The sequence below is a fragment of the Oryza sativa genome, chromosome 1 (assembly GCF_034140825.1).
Source record: "Oryza sativa Japonica Group chromosome 1, ASM3414082v1".
NCBI lineage: Eukaryota > Viridiplantae > Streptophyta > Magnoliopsida > Poales > Poaceae > Oryza > Oryza sativa.
The window spans coordinates 12,963,423-12,982,315 of record NC_089035.1 but is presented as its reverse complement, the minus strand read 5'-3'; the positions used below and the strand labels follow the sequence as shown (position 1 = coordinate 12,982,315).

Genomic DNA, 18,893 nt, shown 5'->3' with positions numbered 1-18,893 from the left:
CCCATAACCCATCCCAACTAAAGAGGACGCAAATCAAACTTCTTGGCAAAACTGAATTTCGAATTGAATTTTATGATACTAAATGAACTCATATGAAAATTGTCAAAAACAAAGTTGCAGAACTCATTAAGATCTACTAATTTTATTTTGGTCATTTCTCTATCCGAGTTTCATTGAACTATATAAAATTTGAATTTTAAAATATAATAAATTCAAATAATTCTTCGGGTAGTAAATGATTTCAAATGGAAAAATTGTAAAAAAACAAAGTTGTATAACTTATCAAGATCTACAACTTTTATTTTGGTCATTTTTCCATATGACTTTGTTTGAACAGTTTGAATTTGAATTTGAAAATATGTCAATTTCAAACAACATTTTCAAATACTAAATGATTTCAACTGAAAAAGTCATCAACAACAAAGTTGTATAGCTCATCAACATTTATAACTTTTATTTTGGTCATTATTTCATCTGACAAAGTGATAGTAACATTGTTCACAAAATTTACATCTCTCATTTGATTTTATAAACTATAAGAGATATATGTAAATTTTGTGAACAATGTTAATATCACTTTGTCGGATGAAGAAATAACCAAAATAAAAGTTGTATATCTTGATGAGTTCTACAACTTTTATGTTCATGACTTTTTCAGCTGAAATTATTTACTGCTTCAAAATACATTTGAAGTTTTAAAATTCAAATTTTAAATTGATAAAACAAAGTAACAAGAAAAAATGGTCAAAATAATAGCAGTAAAAAATAATAACATGATAGAGCATGATTTTAGAAATATTTTGGAAAAAGAATCATCTAATTTGGAGTTCATATGAGTGAGATAAACTAGTTTTAAATTTTTAAATTTTATTTTCATATACGGCTCCTTAAGACGTCCGTATAGAAAAAATAATTTTTCCATGTGAAGTGATCCACATGTAAAAATGAGCTCATTTTGGCGTCTTAAGGAGTCATATGCGAAAATACCGACGCGGCAAATTATGGTCCGTTTGCAAAAATCATAGCGTCTCGTACACAAAAATCGTTTGTGTAGTAGTGAGGGGTTTTTATATTCCGATTAATACTCGTCACCTTATTTGTTATTTGTTTCGCTTCGTATGAGTGAGATAATATTCGATTTCGTTTTCATATATGGATTTCCGATTTCGAAAAAAATTATGAAAACAAATATGATAATAGAGCTAGTTTCCGACCGCATTCGATCCATTTTCATGCCTATTTCTGAGCTAGGCTAGCTGGGCGAAGGATCCAAACATACCCAAAATCACCGCCAGTGGCAAATAATCAGGGCACAACCAGTAATGGTAAATGAAGTGGGTGCAACTGTGTATTAGGGTAAAGCCAGTTGTCCGGTTGCCATGCTGGGCTAGCTTTCTATAAAAGCAGGTCATGTGGCCTTTTTCTTATTAAAAAAATTGGAAAAAAAATTCCATGCATGCTCATGTGACTGATTCTTCTTCTTGTTAAAACAATCCTGAGGCTAAAAACCTCTCAACTTTATTATTATATCATGTTAAATCATTCCAAAAAAGTACATAGCTAAATTAGATCGATGGTACTCCATTAAAAATAAAAAGACTATAAATTCAACCATAAAAAATAAATTCCCACCTAAAAGAGTAATTTATCTAGGGACTACAACTCCTACCTTTTTCATGTCATCCAAATTGCCATACAAAATTGTGAAATAATTAAACAACTATGTTGCATCATTATATATTATTTGGTTAGCATGCATAGCTAAATTGGATCTATAACATGTAAGTGAAAAAGAACAAATTTAACAATGAATAACATAACAATTATGAGAAAATAGATTGTACCTTTAGTCGGATGTAACAATATCCAATTACCTATGTCTTTTGGAAATGTGCTCAACTGACGAAACAAATTAAATCGGCTGATTTTTAACGTAAGCGCTATAAAATATATTATACATTGCCATTAATTTAAGGACTCAGAGAGTTTTTTAACACAAGTTTTAGTACATTTTGGATGGAAACAGATGAATGTTGATATATATGGCTTCCATACCTTTCATATATAAATATAAATTTGTCTATTTTATACATGTAGACAGTTAAAAATATGAATATATATATATATATATATATATATATATATATATATATATATATATATATTAAATTTGTTTGATGCTCCATGGTGCCCATGCTCCAATTATATCCACCATTCAGCTGCTTTAGGATTTGTGCACTCAAAACACAACGTTTGAATCTGTTAGCGGGTTTAACCCGATAAAAGATATTCAATAGCTGGTTTGTGCCATCTTTCCATTTATTTATCCCTGCATGATTTGCATGTATCCATTTCCATATAATTATATTTATATATATATATATATATATATATATATATATATATATATATGAACATTAATAGGCTACAAACACGTTCATTCTTCGTACACATGCAGAAGCAACATTAAAATCCATGTAGACATTACGATATACTAAAATATAAATAAATTTTATGATTAGTTACTTAAAAATACAAGCAACGCTATACTGGATCGCGTGACAACTCCGATAAAATTGCAGCCATATATAGGACACATACAACGACATTTTTGGACTTTAGAAAATAAAGATTTTCCTTACATAAGCAACGCCTGCCCACTTGAGAGATGGTCAGATGGGGAAATTTGAGTCTAGATTCAAGACACAAAACAAGATGAGCCTCGCGGACACGCCCACGCCGCGTCTCGGCTGTCGCTCGTCTTCTCACGATGCGGCGTCGCCACTCTCTCTGACTCGGCTGCTGCTCTGCGCGGAGGAGTACGAGGGGGGGGGGTGGGGGTCAGCGGGCGGCGCGAGGTATGGCGAGCGCCACACCTCGCCCTACCGAGCCCTCCGCCCCTGGACGCCAGCCGCCGCCATCCACCGTGCCCGCGCGAGGTTGGCCCACTGCGCATGGCCGCCCGTAGCCGATCACCGTGCCGCCATTGCCGTGCGCTCTCCCGTATCACCGCCGCCGCACGGCTACCTCTCTCCATCTCCGTCGCAACGCACCGCCCGGCCGCCTTGCGCCTGACCCACGTCGACGAGCCGCACCGGGGTGAAGAGAAAGACCGGGTGATAAGAGAGATAAGGGAGAGAGAGCGCGCGCTACACACTGACAAGTGGGTCCCACCACGTTGAGTCAGCTTGTCAGCCGGGTCAACAATGCCACATCGGATGAAACCGCCAGCAGAACCACCGAGGGAGGTGATTTGCTCTGGTTTTCAGAGATGAAGAAGGCGTTATATCCGGTTTTCCGATTGAGGGATGTTATTCACGCAAACGCAAGAGATGAGGGAGGCAAAATGGACTTATTCCTACCAGGAAAAAGTACATAAGGTCCCTCATCGGGTCACCAAATCAATTATAAAATCGTCCCTAAACCAGAACATCATATATATAGTATCCCCCAACTTACAAAACAGCTAATTTTAGGTCGTTAGGCAGTATTGACTCTGGTTGACTCGGGTTTTATCCGACATGGCAACTGAGTCAGTGTTGGATCTACATGGGCTTCACATGTTAGCCTTAGGCGGTTTTGCTGCTGCAACCGAATCCAATTATTCAATGGCAATTGCATCAGGGGCAGCTTTCTCGGTGAGGCCGTGCGTCGCGTCTGCGTCAGCCGCTGGTGCCTCGAGGGCCGGGCAATTGGGAACAGCGGCTACGGAGGAGGTGGGAAGTGGTGGGTGCCACTGCTGGGGTGGTCGGAACATCGGTGTTGGCGATGGATGAGCGGCGGGAGGCGATGGTGGAGTGGTACATGCAGTCGTGGAAGCTCCGCCGCGGCAAAGAAGAACGACAGCCCCGCTGCTCCGCCATCAACGACCGCGCCTCCTCCATCGGATGCGCTACCTCATTTTTTCTTCCTCCTCCTCCATTGATTTTTCTTCCTCCTCTCTATATCCTGTCAGAGGAAGACAGGCGGCGGCAGCGGTGGCGGCGAGGGTAGTCAGAGAAGGGGCGCCGGCTTTGGGATCTACTCCGCCCAAGCCATGGTGGAGGAAAGTCGAATAGGCCGCCCTTGTGGTGTGGCACGTGGACCGACGCCGAGAGGATGGGCGACGATGGTGCAGCGCGCCAGCTTTTTCACACCACACGGGGTCGCATGCTACTGCTGCTGCAAGCTACAAGAGGCAGCAGACGCAACGAAGAAAACTTGACAACAATGGCAGTTAATGAGTAGCAGAGCAATGGAAGTTGAGGATGAAGAAAGATGGCATGCATCACTTGCTCTCTTTCTTGGGAGAGCCATTGATTGCAAAGCCTGGAGAAGAGGAGAAGAGGCATTACTTGCATCGCATCCTCCTCTTTTGCAACAACAAAGATGGCAACGATGAATCCTCGCCGGGAAGAGCTGCAGATGGTGCTCAGTGCTGACCATTCCAAGCTTGGAACTGGAGATAGAGGTGAACATGGCGCAGCTGCGGTTTCCTCCGCACGCCGGCCGCCGCCCGCCTCGCCATCAGGGTCCGTGGGGGTGGGGAGGGCACCGCCGCCGCTCCTCTTCAAGATCAATAGGAGAGAGGGGGATTGGCACGGGGTGCCGAGGAAGAGGGAGCTAGAGGAGGGGAGCGAGGTATGGAGCTCACCGCCTGTCCCATCGTCAGGGTCCATGGGGGCAAGGCAACACTCCGACTGAAAGAGATGGGGGAAGAGGGGAGAGAGGGAGAGGGAGAGGGAGAGGGAGAGGGGAAGAAGAATTTAAGGTTTCACTAACAGGTGGGTCATATGTGGGTCCCACGTTGATTCAGTTGCCACGCCTGATAAAACCGGTGTCAACTAGAGTCAATACTATATAAGGACCTAAAGTTAGCCGGTTTTATAAATTGGGGGATTTTGTATATCTGTTTTTTTTTATGAACAATTTTGTACAGATTGGGTAACAAGATGAGAGACCTTAAATATACTTTTTCCATTTGGCCATAGGTGGGCCGTGTGCAACCTATGGGTTGCAACTTGCAAGTGCACTTTCTGGCCCATTAACGTACAGCTCTCGCATAGGAAAAAGTACACCGAAGGTCCCTCAACTTGTCATCGAGTTACAAAATCATCCCCTAGCCGTAAAACCAGATACAACGCGTCCTCCAACATACAAAACCAGTGCAAACTAGGTCCCTCGGTGATTTTGACTCCGGTTTTATCCAACGTGGCAGCTGACTCAGCGTGGGACCCATGTGGGCCCCACATGTCAACCTCCTTTTCCCTCCCCTCTCCACCTCTCTCTCCTCTCCTCTCCTCTCCCCTCCTCTCTTCTCTGTCTCTACCCACTCTCTCCCAGAGGATCAGCCGAGCAGAGGGGAGCGGAGCAGTGCCGCCGGTGGCGGCGGCGGCGGCGACGAGGCCTGGGTGGATGACCGAGAGGAAGGGGCGCGGGTGTCGGCGAGGCCCCACGCGAGCTCGGCGAGCTCGAGGCGACATCACGTCAGGCTCCCAAAGCTGGCGTACAGCACCGACCCGGTCGGCTGCTCGTCAAGCCAAGCCATGCACGCGGCGTCCTCTTCCCACAGGCTCAGCCCAGCGGCGCCGCCGCCGACTAGGTTGTTTGCGCGGTCGGCGCCGAGCGGGCCGATGGTGTACACGCGCGGGAACTCGTCCTTGAGCACGTCGAAGACGTCGGACTCGAGGTCGTCGAACGTAAGTGTTGAGGATGAGCCCCGGCGCCCTGGCGCAGCTGTTCGCCTCGTCCTCGTCCACGCGTAGTGCGAAGCTGGTCGGGTCGAGCGTGCGAACGAAGCTGCCGACGTCGCCGAGACGCACCGTCGGCACGCCGGCGATCAATTCCAGTCTATCGGCGTGTCCAGGTAACTGTTCGTCAGGTAGCTCTCGTCTGCCATGGCAGGGGAAGCAAAAGCGAAGGATTTAGTCCATCACTGATCCATCGCATACAATATAGCACGCGCCAAGTGTGCAAGCACGTGTGACAACAAACACATCCATGGCGATATCGATCATACACGTGCGACGGAGTGATCGCTCGCCGGACGAAACGGACCTTTGAGCGAATGAGCGGCGTGTACGACATCTTAAGCATTGTTCCATTCTAGTTATATGAAATTATTACTTGATTTCTTGATTATGTAATATGGTTGTATAATTTTTTTACTTACCTTTGAACGCTAATGTTAATAGATTGTTGCTCGAGAAAATATTGATGGTTTACAACTCTAATATGGCTAATTACAGTATAAAACTATAAATGCTACAAGTCAACTATATGGGTATAGGTACCCGTTGGATACCCGTTACCCGCACGGGTATGGGTATGGGGAAGATTTTCTACCCGTGATGGGTGTGGGTATTTAAGTGGGAATATTTAGACGTCGCGGGTGTAGGTATGGGGCAAGGGAACCCGATGGGTATGCACCCGTTGCCATCCCTAATCACGACGAGCCGAACTTGGATAATTTCGCCACGAGATGCTCCGGGAATCACGCATGTGTAGAGAGAAGGTGCCTAAATCAAGCCAAGGTAAATTAGGAGGTGGGAATTTACAACAAATCTTCTTCTTACAGGGAGGCATCTCAAACCTAGAGTGATATTTGGGGTGGTTTTTGTAATTTTCCCTTTCTAGTACTATAAGGGCTAATTTGATACTAATATAGTGATAAAGTAAATATGTGTTAATTATAGATTAATTAGATTTAATATATTCGTATCATAAATTAGTCTCCATCTGTGCAATTAGTTTTGTAATTAGTGTCAAACATCCGATGTGGTAGGGATTAAAGTCTAGTCTCTGTATCCAAACACCCTCTAAGATCACTTGTGCGTGCAAAAACGCTGATTGCGGCCAGTCACACGCGCCCTATCGCGCGCGATTGGACACGTGTCACGTGCGGAGAGGGGGCGGCGGACGGCGCGCCGCGCGGGAGGGTTTTTCCGTTTTTTTGTTTCTCGTTTTCTCCCGTCTTTTTTTGTTTCTCTTTATGTTTGGTTTTTTTCCTTTTTTTTTCTCTGTCTGTTTTGGTTTTTCCGTTATTTTAGAGTTCTCTTTCTGTTTTGGTTTTTCTGGTTTTTTTCCCATTTTTTCTTTATTTTTCTTTTCGGTTTCTTTAACATATATGTATACAATTTTTTTTATACGAGTTTGTATACATACGTATACAAATTTTGTATGTGTGTATATAAACTAGTTTATATACGTACATATACAAAGTTTGTATACACGTATTAAAGTTTATATATGTGATGTTTTTTTGTTTTTTCGATTTTTTAATACATATGTATATAAAGTTCACACACGTCATATACAAAGTTTGTATACGTGTATTATATATATATATATATATATATATAATATTTACATATAAAAATATATTTTTTATAAGAGTAGTACTAGTAGTAGTATATTATACTAGTAGTATAAGTACTACTAAGAGAGTAGAGGAGTGGGGGTGGTCGCGCATGATGGCGCAGGCGCGACTCGCCAGGTAGCCACCCCCTGTGCGTGCGCAAAAAGCGCAAGAGATGACTTATGTTAACAAAAGATTTTAAGGGCAAGTTTTATAGTAGAGGTGACTATCACATCCAATTTCATGCATAATATACATAATTAAATTAAGAGATGATATGTACAATAGGTCACCTCTACCACACAATCCCCAATATTTCTAACACTCTCACATGTTTATTGAAGTTTGTGTAGGGGCTGCCCCTTGCATGAGAGGTGACTATTTCTCTCTCATCCTTCTTCTCTCCTCCACCTCACTATTTAGTCCTATGTGGCATCTTAGGGCTTGTGCTTGGATGCTCGTAGTACTTGCCCTAAGGAGTAAAGCACTAATTGCAGTGCCAATGGTTTGTCGTTTCATTAAAAGAAATTAGTGTACACTCTCGTTAGATTTGGCTGAAGATGAGGATTAAACCCGTGCACGCAAAACGAGAAAAGGGTGGGATTATTGAGTTTTAGTTATTGTAAACTTGGAAAATAAAATTATTTAATATTATAAAATAAATTTATATATAGAAATGTTTAAATGAAACACATTGTTTAATAACAAAAACCGATATAAAATCTTTGTAATCAGATTCAAATAAGCACAATGAACATTGTTCCAGTCACTTCTCAGCTATGCTCGAGTAGGAGCCGTAACAAATGGGCATTAAAAAAAGAGTCCTACTATACATTCGACCAGTGCGTACAACGAGCATCCAATCACACCTCATCCACCAATCCTTGCACTTAGCTTCCTTCTATATGGGATAAAAAAATAGTAAATGTGTCTATGTCCTAGTTGAGTCGGATGTGGGTCGTACGCATTGGTCGTATGCATAGCAATTTCCATAAAAAAAACTCGTGAGAGAGTACAACTATGCAATTGGGTTTAGGGTGTGTTTATTTGTTCGTCTTTCTAATTTCTCTATACTTATTTTACGCGTGCATTCCCTGAAACTATGTTTTTTTAAAAAATATATATATAGGAAAATTGTTTTCAAACTTAGGGCCCCTTTGAATCGTAGGAATAAAAAAACGGTGGAATAGGAAAAACATAGAATTATGACATGAATGTAAGGGTAAAACAGAGGATTGCAAAACACAGGACAAACATAAGAATGATCGTTTGATTGGACTACAGGAAAAATACATGAATCGGATGAGAGAGATAAACTCAAAGGATTTTTACGAAGAGGTTGGATCTCTTGTTAAGTTTCCTCCAAAACCTGTATGCAATAAGCCATTCCATAGAAATTTTGTAGGATTTAGAAAACTTCAATCTTGCTACATAGGAAAATTTCCTATAGGATTTCAATCCTATGAAATTCCTTCATAATTCCTTTTATTTAAAGGGGGCCTTATATTAGTCTAGTGTTTATTTTCTTTTTAATTAATTATACGCTAATTCATCGCTTTGTTTGAAGAGAAGTTAGGAATTTCTACGAGCGAAAGGCAGCACCACATCTACAATTTTTTTTAAATTTCTGTGCTTTTTATCGGATCACGAAACGTTTGCTTCAACTCCACATCCTCCAAACGATTATTTGAGATTTGGAGCCAGTCTAGTACTATTTGAATGAGTGTCTTGCTTCTTGTAAAAATAATGAATGAATTAGCCAATAATCTTTTAACTTACAATACTTAGAGTTCGTTTAGTTCGAATCTGCAGTATCGAGCGGCTTATAATCGACTTATAACGTACCCGTAATAGAATTTGAAATTTAAAATTTAATCTTAGAATCAGTATCTGTTTTACTCATGTTTATTTCATCACTTTTCGGATACCCACAGTGCAACACACTATACTATGAGGATCCCAAAAGGAGAGAGAGCGTACCAATTAATCCGACACTAATTCTAATCCTACAGTGCAAAGTTGCTTAAGTTGTTACTACTACTGACTTAAATTTTGCATTCAGCTCCTATAACTTTCTATTCAGTCCTCATACTTTCTTATAATGTATGGATAAGTCTAATATTTTTCACCAAACACCACAAAACTAAGAAAAAAAATACGCTTCACATCCCATCTCCTTACGGCCTCACCTCCACCGGCCTCTCCTCTCATCTTTCTCTCGCTCCTCTTGGGCCACGAGTGTCGTCTCTCTCTCCCCATCCACCAGCGGCGCCTCTCCCTTCTCCCATGAGCTTTTCAAGCATAGATTGAGGTGGGTGGTGGTACATTGAGCTCTCCTAGTGAATCAAGCTCCAATGCGATGGTAGATCAAGGTGGCGATTGCCGAGTTCTCCGACAGGCCCGATTTGCTTGAACCAGTAGCCTTGGCGGCAGATCTGCCTAGATGTGGTGGTCTAGGCAATGGCAGAGGAGCTTTGCAACACAAATTGAGTGGTGATAATGACCTCTTGTCTCTTGGTACGTCCCTTCTAGCCATCTTTCTCCACTTCAATAGTAGTCTTTCTCCACTCCGGTCACATCCTTTGCTTCCTCTTACCACTAACAAAATTGCACAAGGGTGTGGGTCCTAGGGGACCATGCAGGGCAGACTCGTCAAGTGCTATGCCCTAACAACTCGACAAACCTTGATGAGGAACGGGTTTCCTTGCGAAGGGACAAATAGCTTTGGGGATGGAAAAGGCTAATGCGTGATAAGCCACACGCACGATTAATCACACGACCAATTTTGTACGGTATTATGTACGCATCAACTATACATGTTTGTACATACATACGTATGTATGTGTATAAAATTTGTATACGTATGTATATATTAAAAAAATGTACGTATATGTACATTAGTTTTTATATGGTACGGAGTACGCGTCCATGCATATATATATATATATATATATATATATATATATATATATATATATATATACCTAAAACAATTATACAAGTATATATACGTATGAATTTTTTATGTATACGTACAAAGTTTGTACGTGTATATAAAAATTTATACATCAAAAGTGTATTCGTATAAATTTATACATACAAAAAAGTTATATAAGTGTATATATATATAAAGTTCATACATAAATACACTTTATGTGTGCGTACTTGGTATACATATGTTTATATATAAACTTTATATACACATATAAAGTTTATACATTTGCATGCAAAATATATACATACGTATAGGTGTACAAAAGGAACAAAAGGTGGAGTTGATCGTGTGTTTTGACTGAGACCCTCTTCAGGGAGGTATGACTGACGCTGATGTGAAGGGAAGTTTGAATGAGAGGACACATGCTGTATCACAAACGGTCTTAAGAGGGTCACAGGCATGACTGACGCTGATGTGAAGGGAAATTTGAATGAGAGGACACACGCTGTATCACAAACGGTCTTAATAGGGTCACAATAGGAGTACAACATGGTTTTCTTAAATTTACCTTTTCCTTATCACAGGATCTTGCTTATTTGAGTGTAGTCAAATTTGAAATTTAGAACATAACTTTAGAATTAATTTTTTCAACATTAACTTTTGGACGCTAATGTAAAAGTATAAGAAATCTCGTACTAAAATTATACTATTCGTTAGGTCGCTACCAAAATACCTATATCTTGCATGTTTAAACAAAGGACAATCATAATTACCCCTTAGGAATTTTGTTTTCATGTGGATGGACAATTTTCACCAATATCATATCCATGCTTCTTCCTAGTTCTTTCTTTTTCCTACACAAGATATAAAACTTTCATGTGACTATACTGTTTTTCTAACACAAGATAAACATTCTTTTTGAAAGGAAGATACTGAGTATACAAGGATGAGCTAATTCGAGAACAAACCTAATATATGTTCTGAAGAACTAGAGGGGGATGAAAAGATGGATGAGGAAGGCCAATCATACCCTGAAGATGGAATCTCTGATAACCTGGGAGAAAAGGGTAACAACGATTGCACATATAAACCTTAATTAAAATATGTTTAAATAAAAACACTATTTTAATATATTTTGAATAAAAAAACTTAATTAAAAGATTACTATTATTTGAATTGAAATTTTTAGATTCCTAGTACTAAGCGTTTACAATAAAAAAAAATCTAAGGACAGTCACGTAAGGAAGCCCACTTACACCGAAAGTAAGAGAGTCAAAACTAGAGATGGCAACGGGTGCATACCCATCGGGTTCTCTTGTCTCATACCCACACCCACGATGTCTAAATACTCCCACTTAAATACCCACACCCGTCGCGGGTACAAAATTGTCCCCATACCCACACCCATGCGGGTAACGGGTATCCAACGGGTACCCATACCCATATAATTGACTTGTAATATTTATAGTTTTATTGTAATATTTATAGTTTTGTACTATAATTAGCCATATTAGAGTTGTAAACCATCAATATTTTCTCTAGCAACAATGCTATTAATATTAGTGTATAAAGGCGAGTAAAAAAACCACATTACATAATCAAGAAATCAAATAATAATTTCATATAACTAGACTAAGCAATGCTTTAAGATGTGAAAGAAGTTTTATGCTATGATTTAGTAGTCGTTGAGAGTTATAATGCTCATAGTTTTAAACTCAATCAACGGGTATTTTTCTACTCACGGGTTGGTGGGTATGGGTGGGTAAAGAACGGACCCATACCCACGTACCTAATGGGTAAGAGTTTTCGCCCGTTAGTAGACCCATGGGTATAAGAGTTAGAACATGATTGGCTCCTAATAGAGTAAAAACCCGTCGGGTCTCAGGTTATGGGTACCCATTGCCATCTCTAGTCAAAACACTCCATTGTTCCTCACATTTCCTTGAAGGATCTCCTCAAACCATAGGAGTATCACTAGTCAGCACTATTTTCTATTAATATAACTGTTTCATGATAAAATCATCAATGTAGTTTTAATTTGTAGTAAAAAATCATGAACTCTTTTGAAAGATTTTTATGTATTAAAAATAAATTAACAAGTGATCATTTTTCTCGATAACTGTATACGTACATGACTCCATTAATACACTGTTGGTGCTTCCTCAACAATTTTGACATATGCATTCTCATATCTTTGAATATTTCTGTTAGATATTTAGATACATGAAAAATTTAAGTGCATATTTATCATAGAAGTAATTTTATTACAATAATATGGTTTTGTTTGGTTTAATAAACAAACTATATTGTATGTGTTGTTTAAAAAACTAATAGTACTGTACTACAATAGAATAGTGGCTAATTTTTATGTTTTGTACACCATACAGATGCCTAACATAACATAAGTCGGATATATACATACATACATACATATATATATATATATATATATATATGTATATGTATATGTATATAGTAAATTTGTTTGGTGCTCCATGGTGTCCGGGCATCATTGTTGAAATTGAGTATATACCCAATTCAAATGAGCATGAAACTTTTTCAATTATTTAGGTATTAATATTAACTACTTTACTAACTAGTTGAAAGCAAGTTTGAACTGAATTTGAACTTGTTTTTGTTAGATTTTGATTCTAGGTATATAGCATCCATACATATAATTAGTTAGGTATGTAATCATGGATTGTGAAATAAAGTTAAATTTGAGTTGTTTTGTTGATAGGTATAGGTATGAATCGAATTCTTATAACTAGGTATATACTCACAATTTGAAAATTTTGAAAAATTTAAGTGATTTTGTGCATTTGAAACCATGGTGCCCGGGCACCATGGTGCCCCATATGAGTGTCCTATATATATATATATACACACACACACATGTATTTTAGAAAACTCTGTACAATTCTATCTCTAAAAATTCTTGTTTAAAGAGAAGTTTAATTAGGAGAAATATTTTTGGTAGACCATGAGGTCATTTGCCGGGATGTTTACATTCTAAGAAAGTAAATAAAAAAATGCAACAGTTTATTTTTGGGCGATAAATCTAAATCTTAATGTATACCAACTGATTTTAGGTGGTGTTTGGATCCATAAGTCCTAGGGACTTATTTTAGTCTTAGGACTAATCAATTAAGTTCATGGCTGTTTGGTTATAGGGACTAAAAGGGACTTAAGTTCATTAAATGCACTGCACAATGACCATATTCCCAATAAGCACCTCCATTTGGGACTTCTGGAAAATACCCTATTAGGGACTTTTTAGTCCCTCCTGTTTGTTTCTCTAGGGACTTTTAGGGACTTAAGTGGGGGGACTTCTTCTTAAAGTCCCTCAAAGAAACAGGGCCTTATTTTACTATAATCAGAATTTAGAAGAGAGCGTGAATCCAGAGTTTTTTTTTATTTTCTTGGGAAAAAAGAATCTCCCTCACGCTGACGTCAGCCCTAGCGTTCTCCTCCTACCCCGTCTCCGGACTCCGGAGTCCTCCCCCTCCACGAAGGCACGAACCGATCCCCCGCAGCCGTCCGATCGTCCGCCACGTCATCGATCCGCGTGACTGTTCTTGTCTCGGACGGCCAGGATCTCCCCGCAGGCATCCGCCCCGCCCCGCCCCCTGTTCTTCCCCGCGCCGCTTACAAATTCGCCCCAAATTTTCCCCTGATTTTTCCGCCGCCACAGCACCAAACCAAAGCAAAGGGAGAGATTTCTTTCTTCTTCTTGATTTTTTTTGATTCGCTTCTTGAGATGAAGCCGGCGGTCGAGGTGGAGGAGGGGGACGAGCGGGCGGCGGAGCTTGCCCGGAAGAAGGCCGCTGCTGCTGCAGCGGCGGCGGCCAAGAAGGCGGAGGAGGCGGCGGTGGAGGAGGAAGAGGTGGTGAACGGGGAGGAGGAGGTCGAGGAGGAGGCGGTAGATGGGGAAGAGGGCGACGGCGACGAGGAGGGGGATGGAGAGGAGGAGGGGGACGACGAGGAGGAGGACGCCGAGGAGGGGGAGAAGGGCGCGGCGGGGCACACCGTCGTAGAGATCTCCGACGAGGAGGATGAGGAGGACGGCGAGGAGGGGGATGGCGGCGACGACGATGACGACGACGATGATGATGACGACGACGACGACGATGACGAAGAGGAAGAGGAGGAAGTCGAGGGCGACGAGCAGGAGGTATAATTTTTTTTCACGCCTTGATCCCTCGAATATATGCTAGTATGCTTTGTTCATGTGTTCTTCCTGCCTGCCCTGATAGATCTATCTTTATGCTCTACTGTTACGATTAGTATGAAATTCTTCAGCTTCCTGCGCGTTTTCTTGCTAATTTTCTCTTGCACAAATCTGGAAAAGTAGTTCTATTCTCAGATCTGTTCAGCACCTTTGTCCCTAAAATACTCCAGTAGATGTATCTGCTTAGTTTTGAATACAATAGCGTTCTCTCACATCAGTAGATGTATCAGCTTAGTTTTGAAGACTTTTCCTCTCAAAAAACCTTTCTAGAAGGTCGAGATTTTTGCAAGTCTGAGGTCGTTTTTTTTTTTTTTTTTTTGCATATCGATTTCTGTAGACGGTCAAAACTTAATTTTGTTTTTGTGAGTTGTTTTTACCACTCAGGAAACTATAGATCTGGGAATAAAGAAGCCTTTTTTGGGCAAAAAAAATATAGATCTTGGAGTAAAAAGGTTCAGTTTTTTTGGCAAAAAAAAAGAGAGAAGAAAACCCTGTTTCCGTATTTTCTGTAGATCTGGGTGATTGTTCTCTGCCATACCGTTTATCCTTTCCCAGTACTTTTGCGCTGATGTGGTAATTTCCTATGAGGACATGTTAGGTTTTCTACTTTTCTAGTCTAGTCTTATCCACCTGCTGTTTGTGTGGTCTGTGGTGTAGCCCATCAGAGGCCCATCTCCTCCCCCAAGAATAATAAGTCCAAAGGGCATTTTGGCATATGTTGTTGTTAATATTATTATATATTTTTTTGATATATTAAAAATAATCGGATATTGGTTCTTGATGCAAGGACAGGGACGTGTGACGTGTCTACCACTGTTCATGAACTTCAAGAACCCCTTATCCGTCACATGTCACATGGTTCTTGGTTTGGGTTTCTGAGGAGATTTTATCTCTTAACACATCAAGATTTAGATGTGATTCCTTCAGGCTTTAGGCTTTATTTACCGTGCCTTCTAGAAACAATCGCCTAATGTTGCTTCTCCTATGGGCTCATGGGAAGTTAAACACCTGGATCTGGGCTCTTTCCTATGGTGGAAGGCTAGATCTGTGAAAGATTAGTTGTAGGATTTTGTTTTTGGAGATGATGATTTGTATCAGAGGCTGTTTCTGAGGACGGGCCAATGGCTCTCCCAGTGCTGCAAAGAACTGATTTGCCGTTCTGATCCAAAACCACTTCGTAGATTGCTGTTTGCAAGTAGAACCTATTTTAGATCTGAGGGGGGAGTGGTACCAGTTTGTTGACCTATAAAGTAATTGGATTTTGGATTTTGTTTTTGCTTTGTTCATGTTCTTTTGGAGATGATGATTTATATCAGAGGCTGTTTCTGAGGATGAGCCTTGAGCTCACCCAGTGCTGCAAAAGAACTGATTTGCCGTTCTGATCCAATTCTCTTTCTTTATTTGCATTTTCTCCCTTAAAAGATCTGCCTAGTTTTTTTTGGTCAAATTAAGATGGCGTTGCTATCTGATGCTTTCGAATATGTGCTCGAGAATTGAGAGCATCTACTGAAAGGCTTAGCTCCTATTTTAGGGATATGACGAAAAACTTATTCCAGAGGTTGTTTCTGAGGGTAGATCTCTTCTGCCTGTGATTAAACCTTGCACGTCAGTCCGATCCCATTCTCAGTAGATCTGAGAGGACAACCTGGTCTGATTTGTTCCTCCGCAGTTCTTTGGAGATCTAGTGATATTTCACTGCTTTCTGAGGAAGATTCCTATTCCCTATTTCTGAAAGTATTGCGGGTCAGAACTTATCACGGAAGACAAAATAAGCTTAGCATGGACATTGAATCCATATTCCATCTAGTCTTTTGCTGTTTATGTACCTGTGTAACCTTGCTGAATCTAGGTCTGTTTCCCAAGGTATTGTCATACAAGTAGGCCCTGATTGCTCATCTTCCACTGACCTTATTGAATCTATCATGTTTGGGAAATGATGAACAATTCATCTCAGATATCCTTTATGGATTTATTTTCAGAATGATGAAAATTTGCACGTCAGTCTGATCCCAAAGTTGTTTCTATTCTCATGTTTAGTCAAATTAGAGTTTGCCTTGAAGGCAATTTAAGCTTAAAGATTCACCATGCATCTTAATATCCGAATATCGTTCACCTCAATCAGTCATGACACGCTTTTGATGAAATTTCTGCAGGAGCTAGGAACTGAGTATCTGGTCAAGCCACTTGGTGATGCAGAGGACGAGGAGCATTCCAGTGACTTCGAGCCAGATGAAAACGGTGAGGGTGCCGAGGATGAAGAGATTGATGAGGACGATGATGGCGATGATGATTCCGCGAAGGCGCAATCCTCGTCGAAGAGGAAGAGGTCGGGTGGCGACGATGAAGATGACGACGATGATGATGACGATGGTGATGATGATGATGATGGTAGACCCTCAAAGCGATAGTTGAGCAGCTCATCTGGGGTCAGTTGTGTCCTCTGCAGGGTGCTAGAAAGAAAATAATCCTCTTGGGGAGAAGATTGTTGGTAAATGCTTGTAGCTTTAGGACATCTGTGGTTTAGGTTTAGCAGCTCAAAAACTTGAGAGACAGTCCATCATGTTAGTCGTTAGTGCATACTGCTGATGTGTTTGATTAACAGCCTCTTTGAGAACATCATCTGTATGAGGAAAGATATGAGAGGCTTGCTTTATGCTTTGTGTAGCTTCTAATTCAGGTCTCTGGAATTTCTTGGTGCTTCGTACTGAATCCTGCCTGCCACCATGATGTTTCTCTTTACCAAATTTTTTTTTGTCTTACTATTTCTACTGGTCGAGATGTGGCAGTCCCATCCTGATGCTATCTTTATGGAATATAATTACTAGAGTTTCTAGTAACTCTTTTGCAGGTACTGTAGTACTCCTGTTTAAGGTGAAATGTTGTGGCTGTGATTGACCCTAATCTTGTTTTCTTGTCGTATTTAGATATGTGACCAATCTCAGCTTCATCTATCAATTCAAAAGATCTCGATTGAGCCAGATTGCCAGTAAACTGAACCTCGAGAGCTCAAAATCATACAAATTTGCCACAAGTTGCATTGATCAGTTTGACATCTAATTTGTCTCAACCGTCGTCATTATTTCCCGGGGCCAACGAAAATGACGTTTGAACATTACAATCTTTCTCTTCATAACAATGATGTGCAGCCATTTGCGTCTGCAATTTTCGATAATCTCTCTTCATAACAAGGTACAGTTTTTTTTAAAAAAAACAAGCTTGGTTTGTACAAATTGCATAGCCATTTGCATGCTTTTTTTTTTTGAAAGAAGTTTGGTTTGTACAAATTTTATTTTGTCGTTGGCTGTGTGGCTGTGGCGGTGCCCAGCCAACTCAACAGAAACGGCATCAAGTGTTGCGAACAAGACAATCACTGCTGAGCATTGTGAAGGGCATTATTTTTGCTCCAATTTGTGCAATCGATGTCATTTCGCGACAATAGCAATCATGTGAAAAGCGACCAGAATCCAGGATCCTTCTTGGTGGCATGTAAAGTAGTAGCATAAACTGGTAAGATTTTGCCTACAATTTGCCGAGATAGCCGGCTGGATTTTAGCCTTCTCCTGTCCTGGCCCATGATCTAGCCAATTTGCAGATTGCTCCTACTGGTCTCAAAGCAAATAGGTGCTACATTTCCCTTTTGGCAAACCAGCCTATAATAAATATTATGATTTCTGAATAGATTTTTTTTAACAAAAGGCAAGAGTTCTGCCTTAGTTTACCTCCGTCCCATAATAATTGCATTTCTAAAAAATAGAGATAGATTGATAACAAACATAATTTACCACAGTAATCCTATTTAATAACTGCACTGCATGCGCATATTCCATACCTATACTTATATAAGGAAGGTTGAGGCACACATTTCATTTGTAAACTTAATTAAAAGGAAGGTTGAGGGTACACATTCCATTTGTTGGGTCCCATCTTATCACAAATATAATTTTTCGGGAAAAAAATAGAATGGTAGAAATGCAATTATTATGGGATGGAGGTATTATTCAGATAGGAGAGGGAAACAATTCTAAATGAAATTTAGTTTGGCAACGAATTGAAGCGTAGGGAGTGGGGATGGAGTGCCAAGAAGAGATGACATGTGTGGAGAACAAGCTAGAGAATTGGTGCGGGTGTATCCCAATAAGTGAGCCAATCCGTGAACTCACTTATATCGCTTGTAGAAATGATTTTGCATGCTAGCCCACCTACAACCCTATTGGCGTGCCTCATTGGCAATGGTGACGAGGGATCGTGGCATTCAGGGGCGGAAGTAGTGGCGACCAAATGGGGATTGATTCAGTTAGAGGGGATGAAAAAGTCGATGAAGATGACAAAGGAATTTCAACATGATGACCTTAAATTCGACTAATATGAAAAGAAACACTCAAATCTTTTTT

At 40.4% G+C, this 18,893-nt stretch overlaps 1 protein-coding gene and 4 non-coding genes across 5 annotated transcripts; all 5 read left to right on the top strand.

Moving 5' to 3' along the window:
• Positions 1-13,955: 13,955 nt before the first annotated feature.
• On the top strand, positions 13,956-17,264 carry LOC4326841 (acidic leucine-rich nuclear phosphoprotein 32-related protein). Its single transcript, XM_015766089.3, has 2 exons — positions 13,956-14,445; positions 16,656-17,264. Exons 1-2 carry the CDS (start codon positions 14,032-14,034, stop codon positions 16,908-16,910), a joined length of 669 nt encoding a protein of 222 aa, XP_015621575.1. The 5' UTR covers positions 13,956-14,031; the 3' UTR covers positions 16,911-17,264.
• Positions 15,576-15,672, top strand: LOC112937712 (small nucleolar RNA Z119). Its single transcript, XR_003240371.1, has one exon. It is a non-coding gene; the product is annotated as a small nucleolar RNA Z119 (small nucleolar RNA).
• LOC112937710 (small nucleolar RNA Z119) lies at positions 15,794-15,891 on the top strand. The gene has a single exon (XR_003240370.1). It is a non-coding gene; the product is annotated as a small nucleolar RNA Z119 (small nucleolar RNA).
• LOC112937707 (small nucleolar RNA Z122) lies at positions 16,030-16,124 on the top strand. Its single transcript, XR_003240367.1, has one exon. It is a non-coding gene; the product is annotated as a small nucleolar RNA Z122 (small nucleolar RNA).
• On the top strand, positions 16,428-16,516 carry LOC112937706 (small nucleolar RNA Z122). Its single transcript, XR_003240366.1, has one exon. It is a non-coding gene; the product is annotated as a small nucleolar RNA Z122 (small nucleolar RNA).
• Positions 17,265-18,893: the final 1,629 nt, after the last annotated feature.

What these genes read in the sequence shown, in the direction of transcription:
- LOC4326841 (XM_015766089.3), top strand. Translation starts at nt 14,032, where the DNA reads ATGAAGCCGGCGGTCGAGGTGGAGGAGGGGGACGAGCGGGCGGCGGAG. An exon ending in TCGAGGGCGACGAGCAGGAG is followed by an intron (nt 14,446 to 16,655) that starts GTATAATTTTTT and finishes AAATTTCTGCAG; the next exon opens with GAGCTAGGAACTGAGTATCT.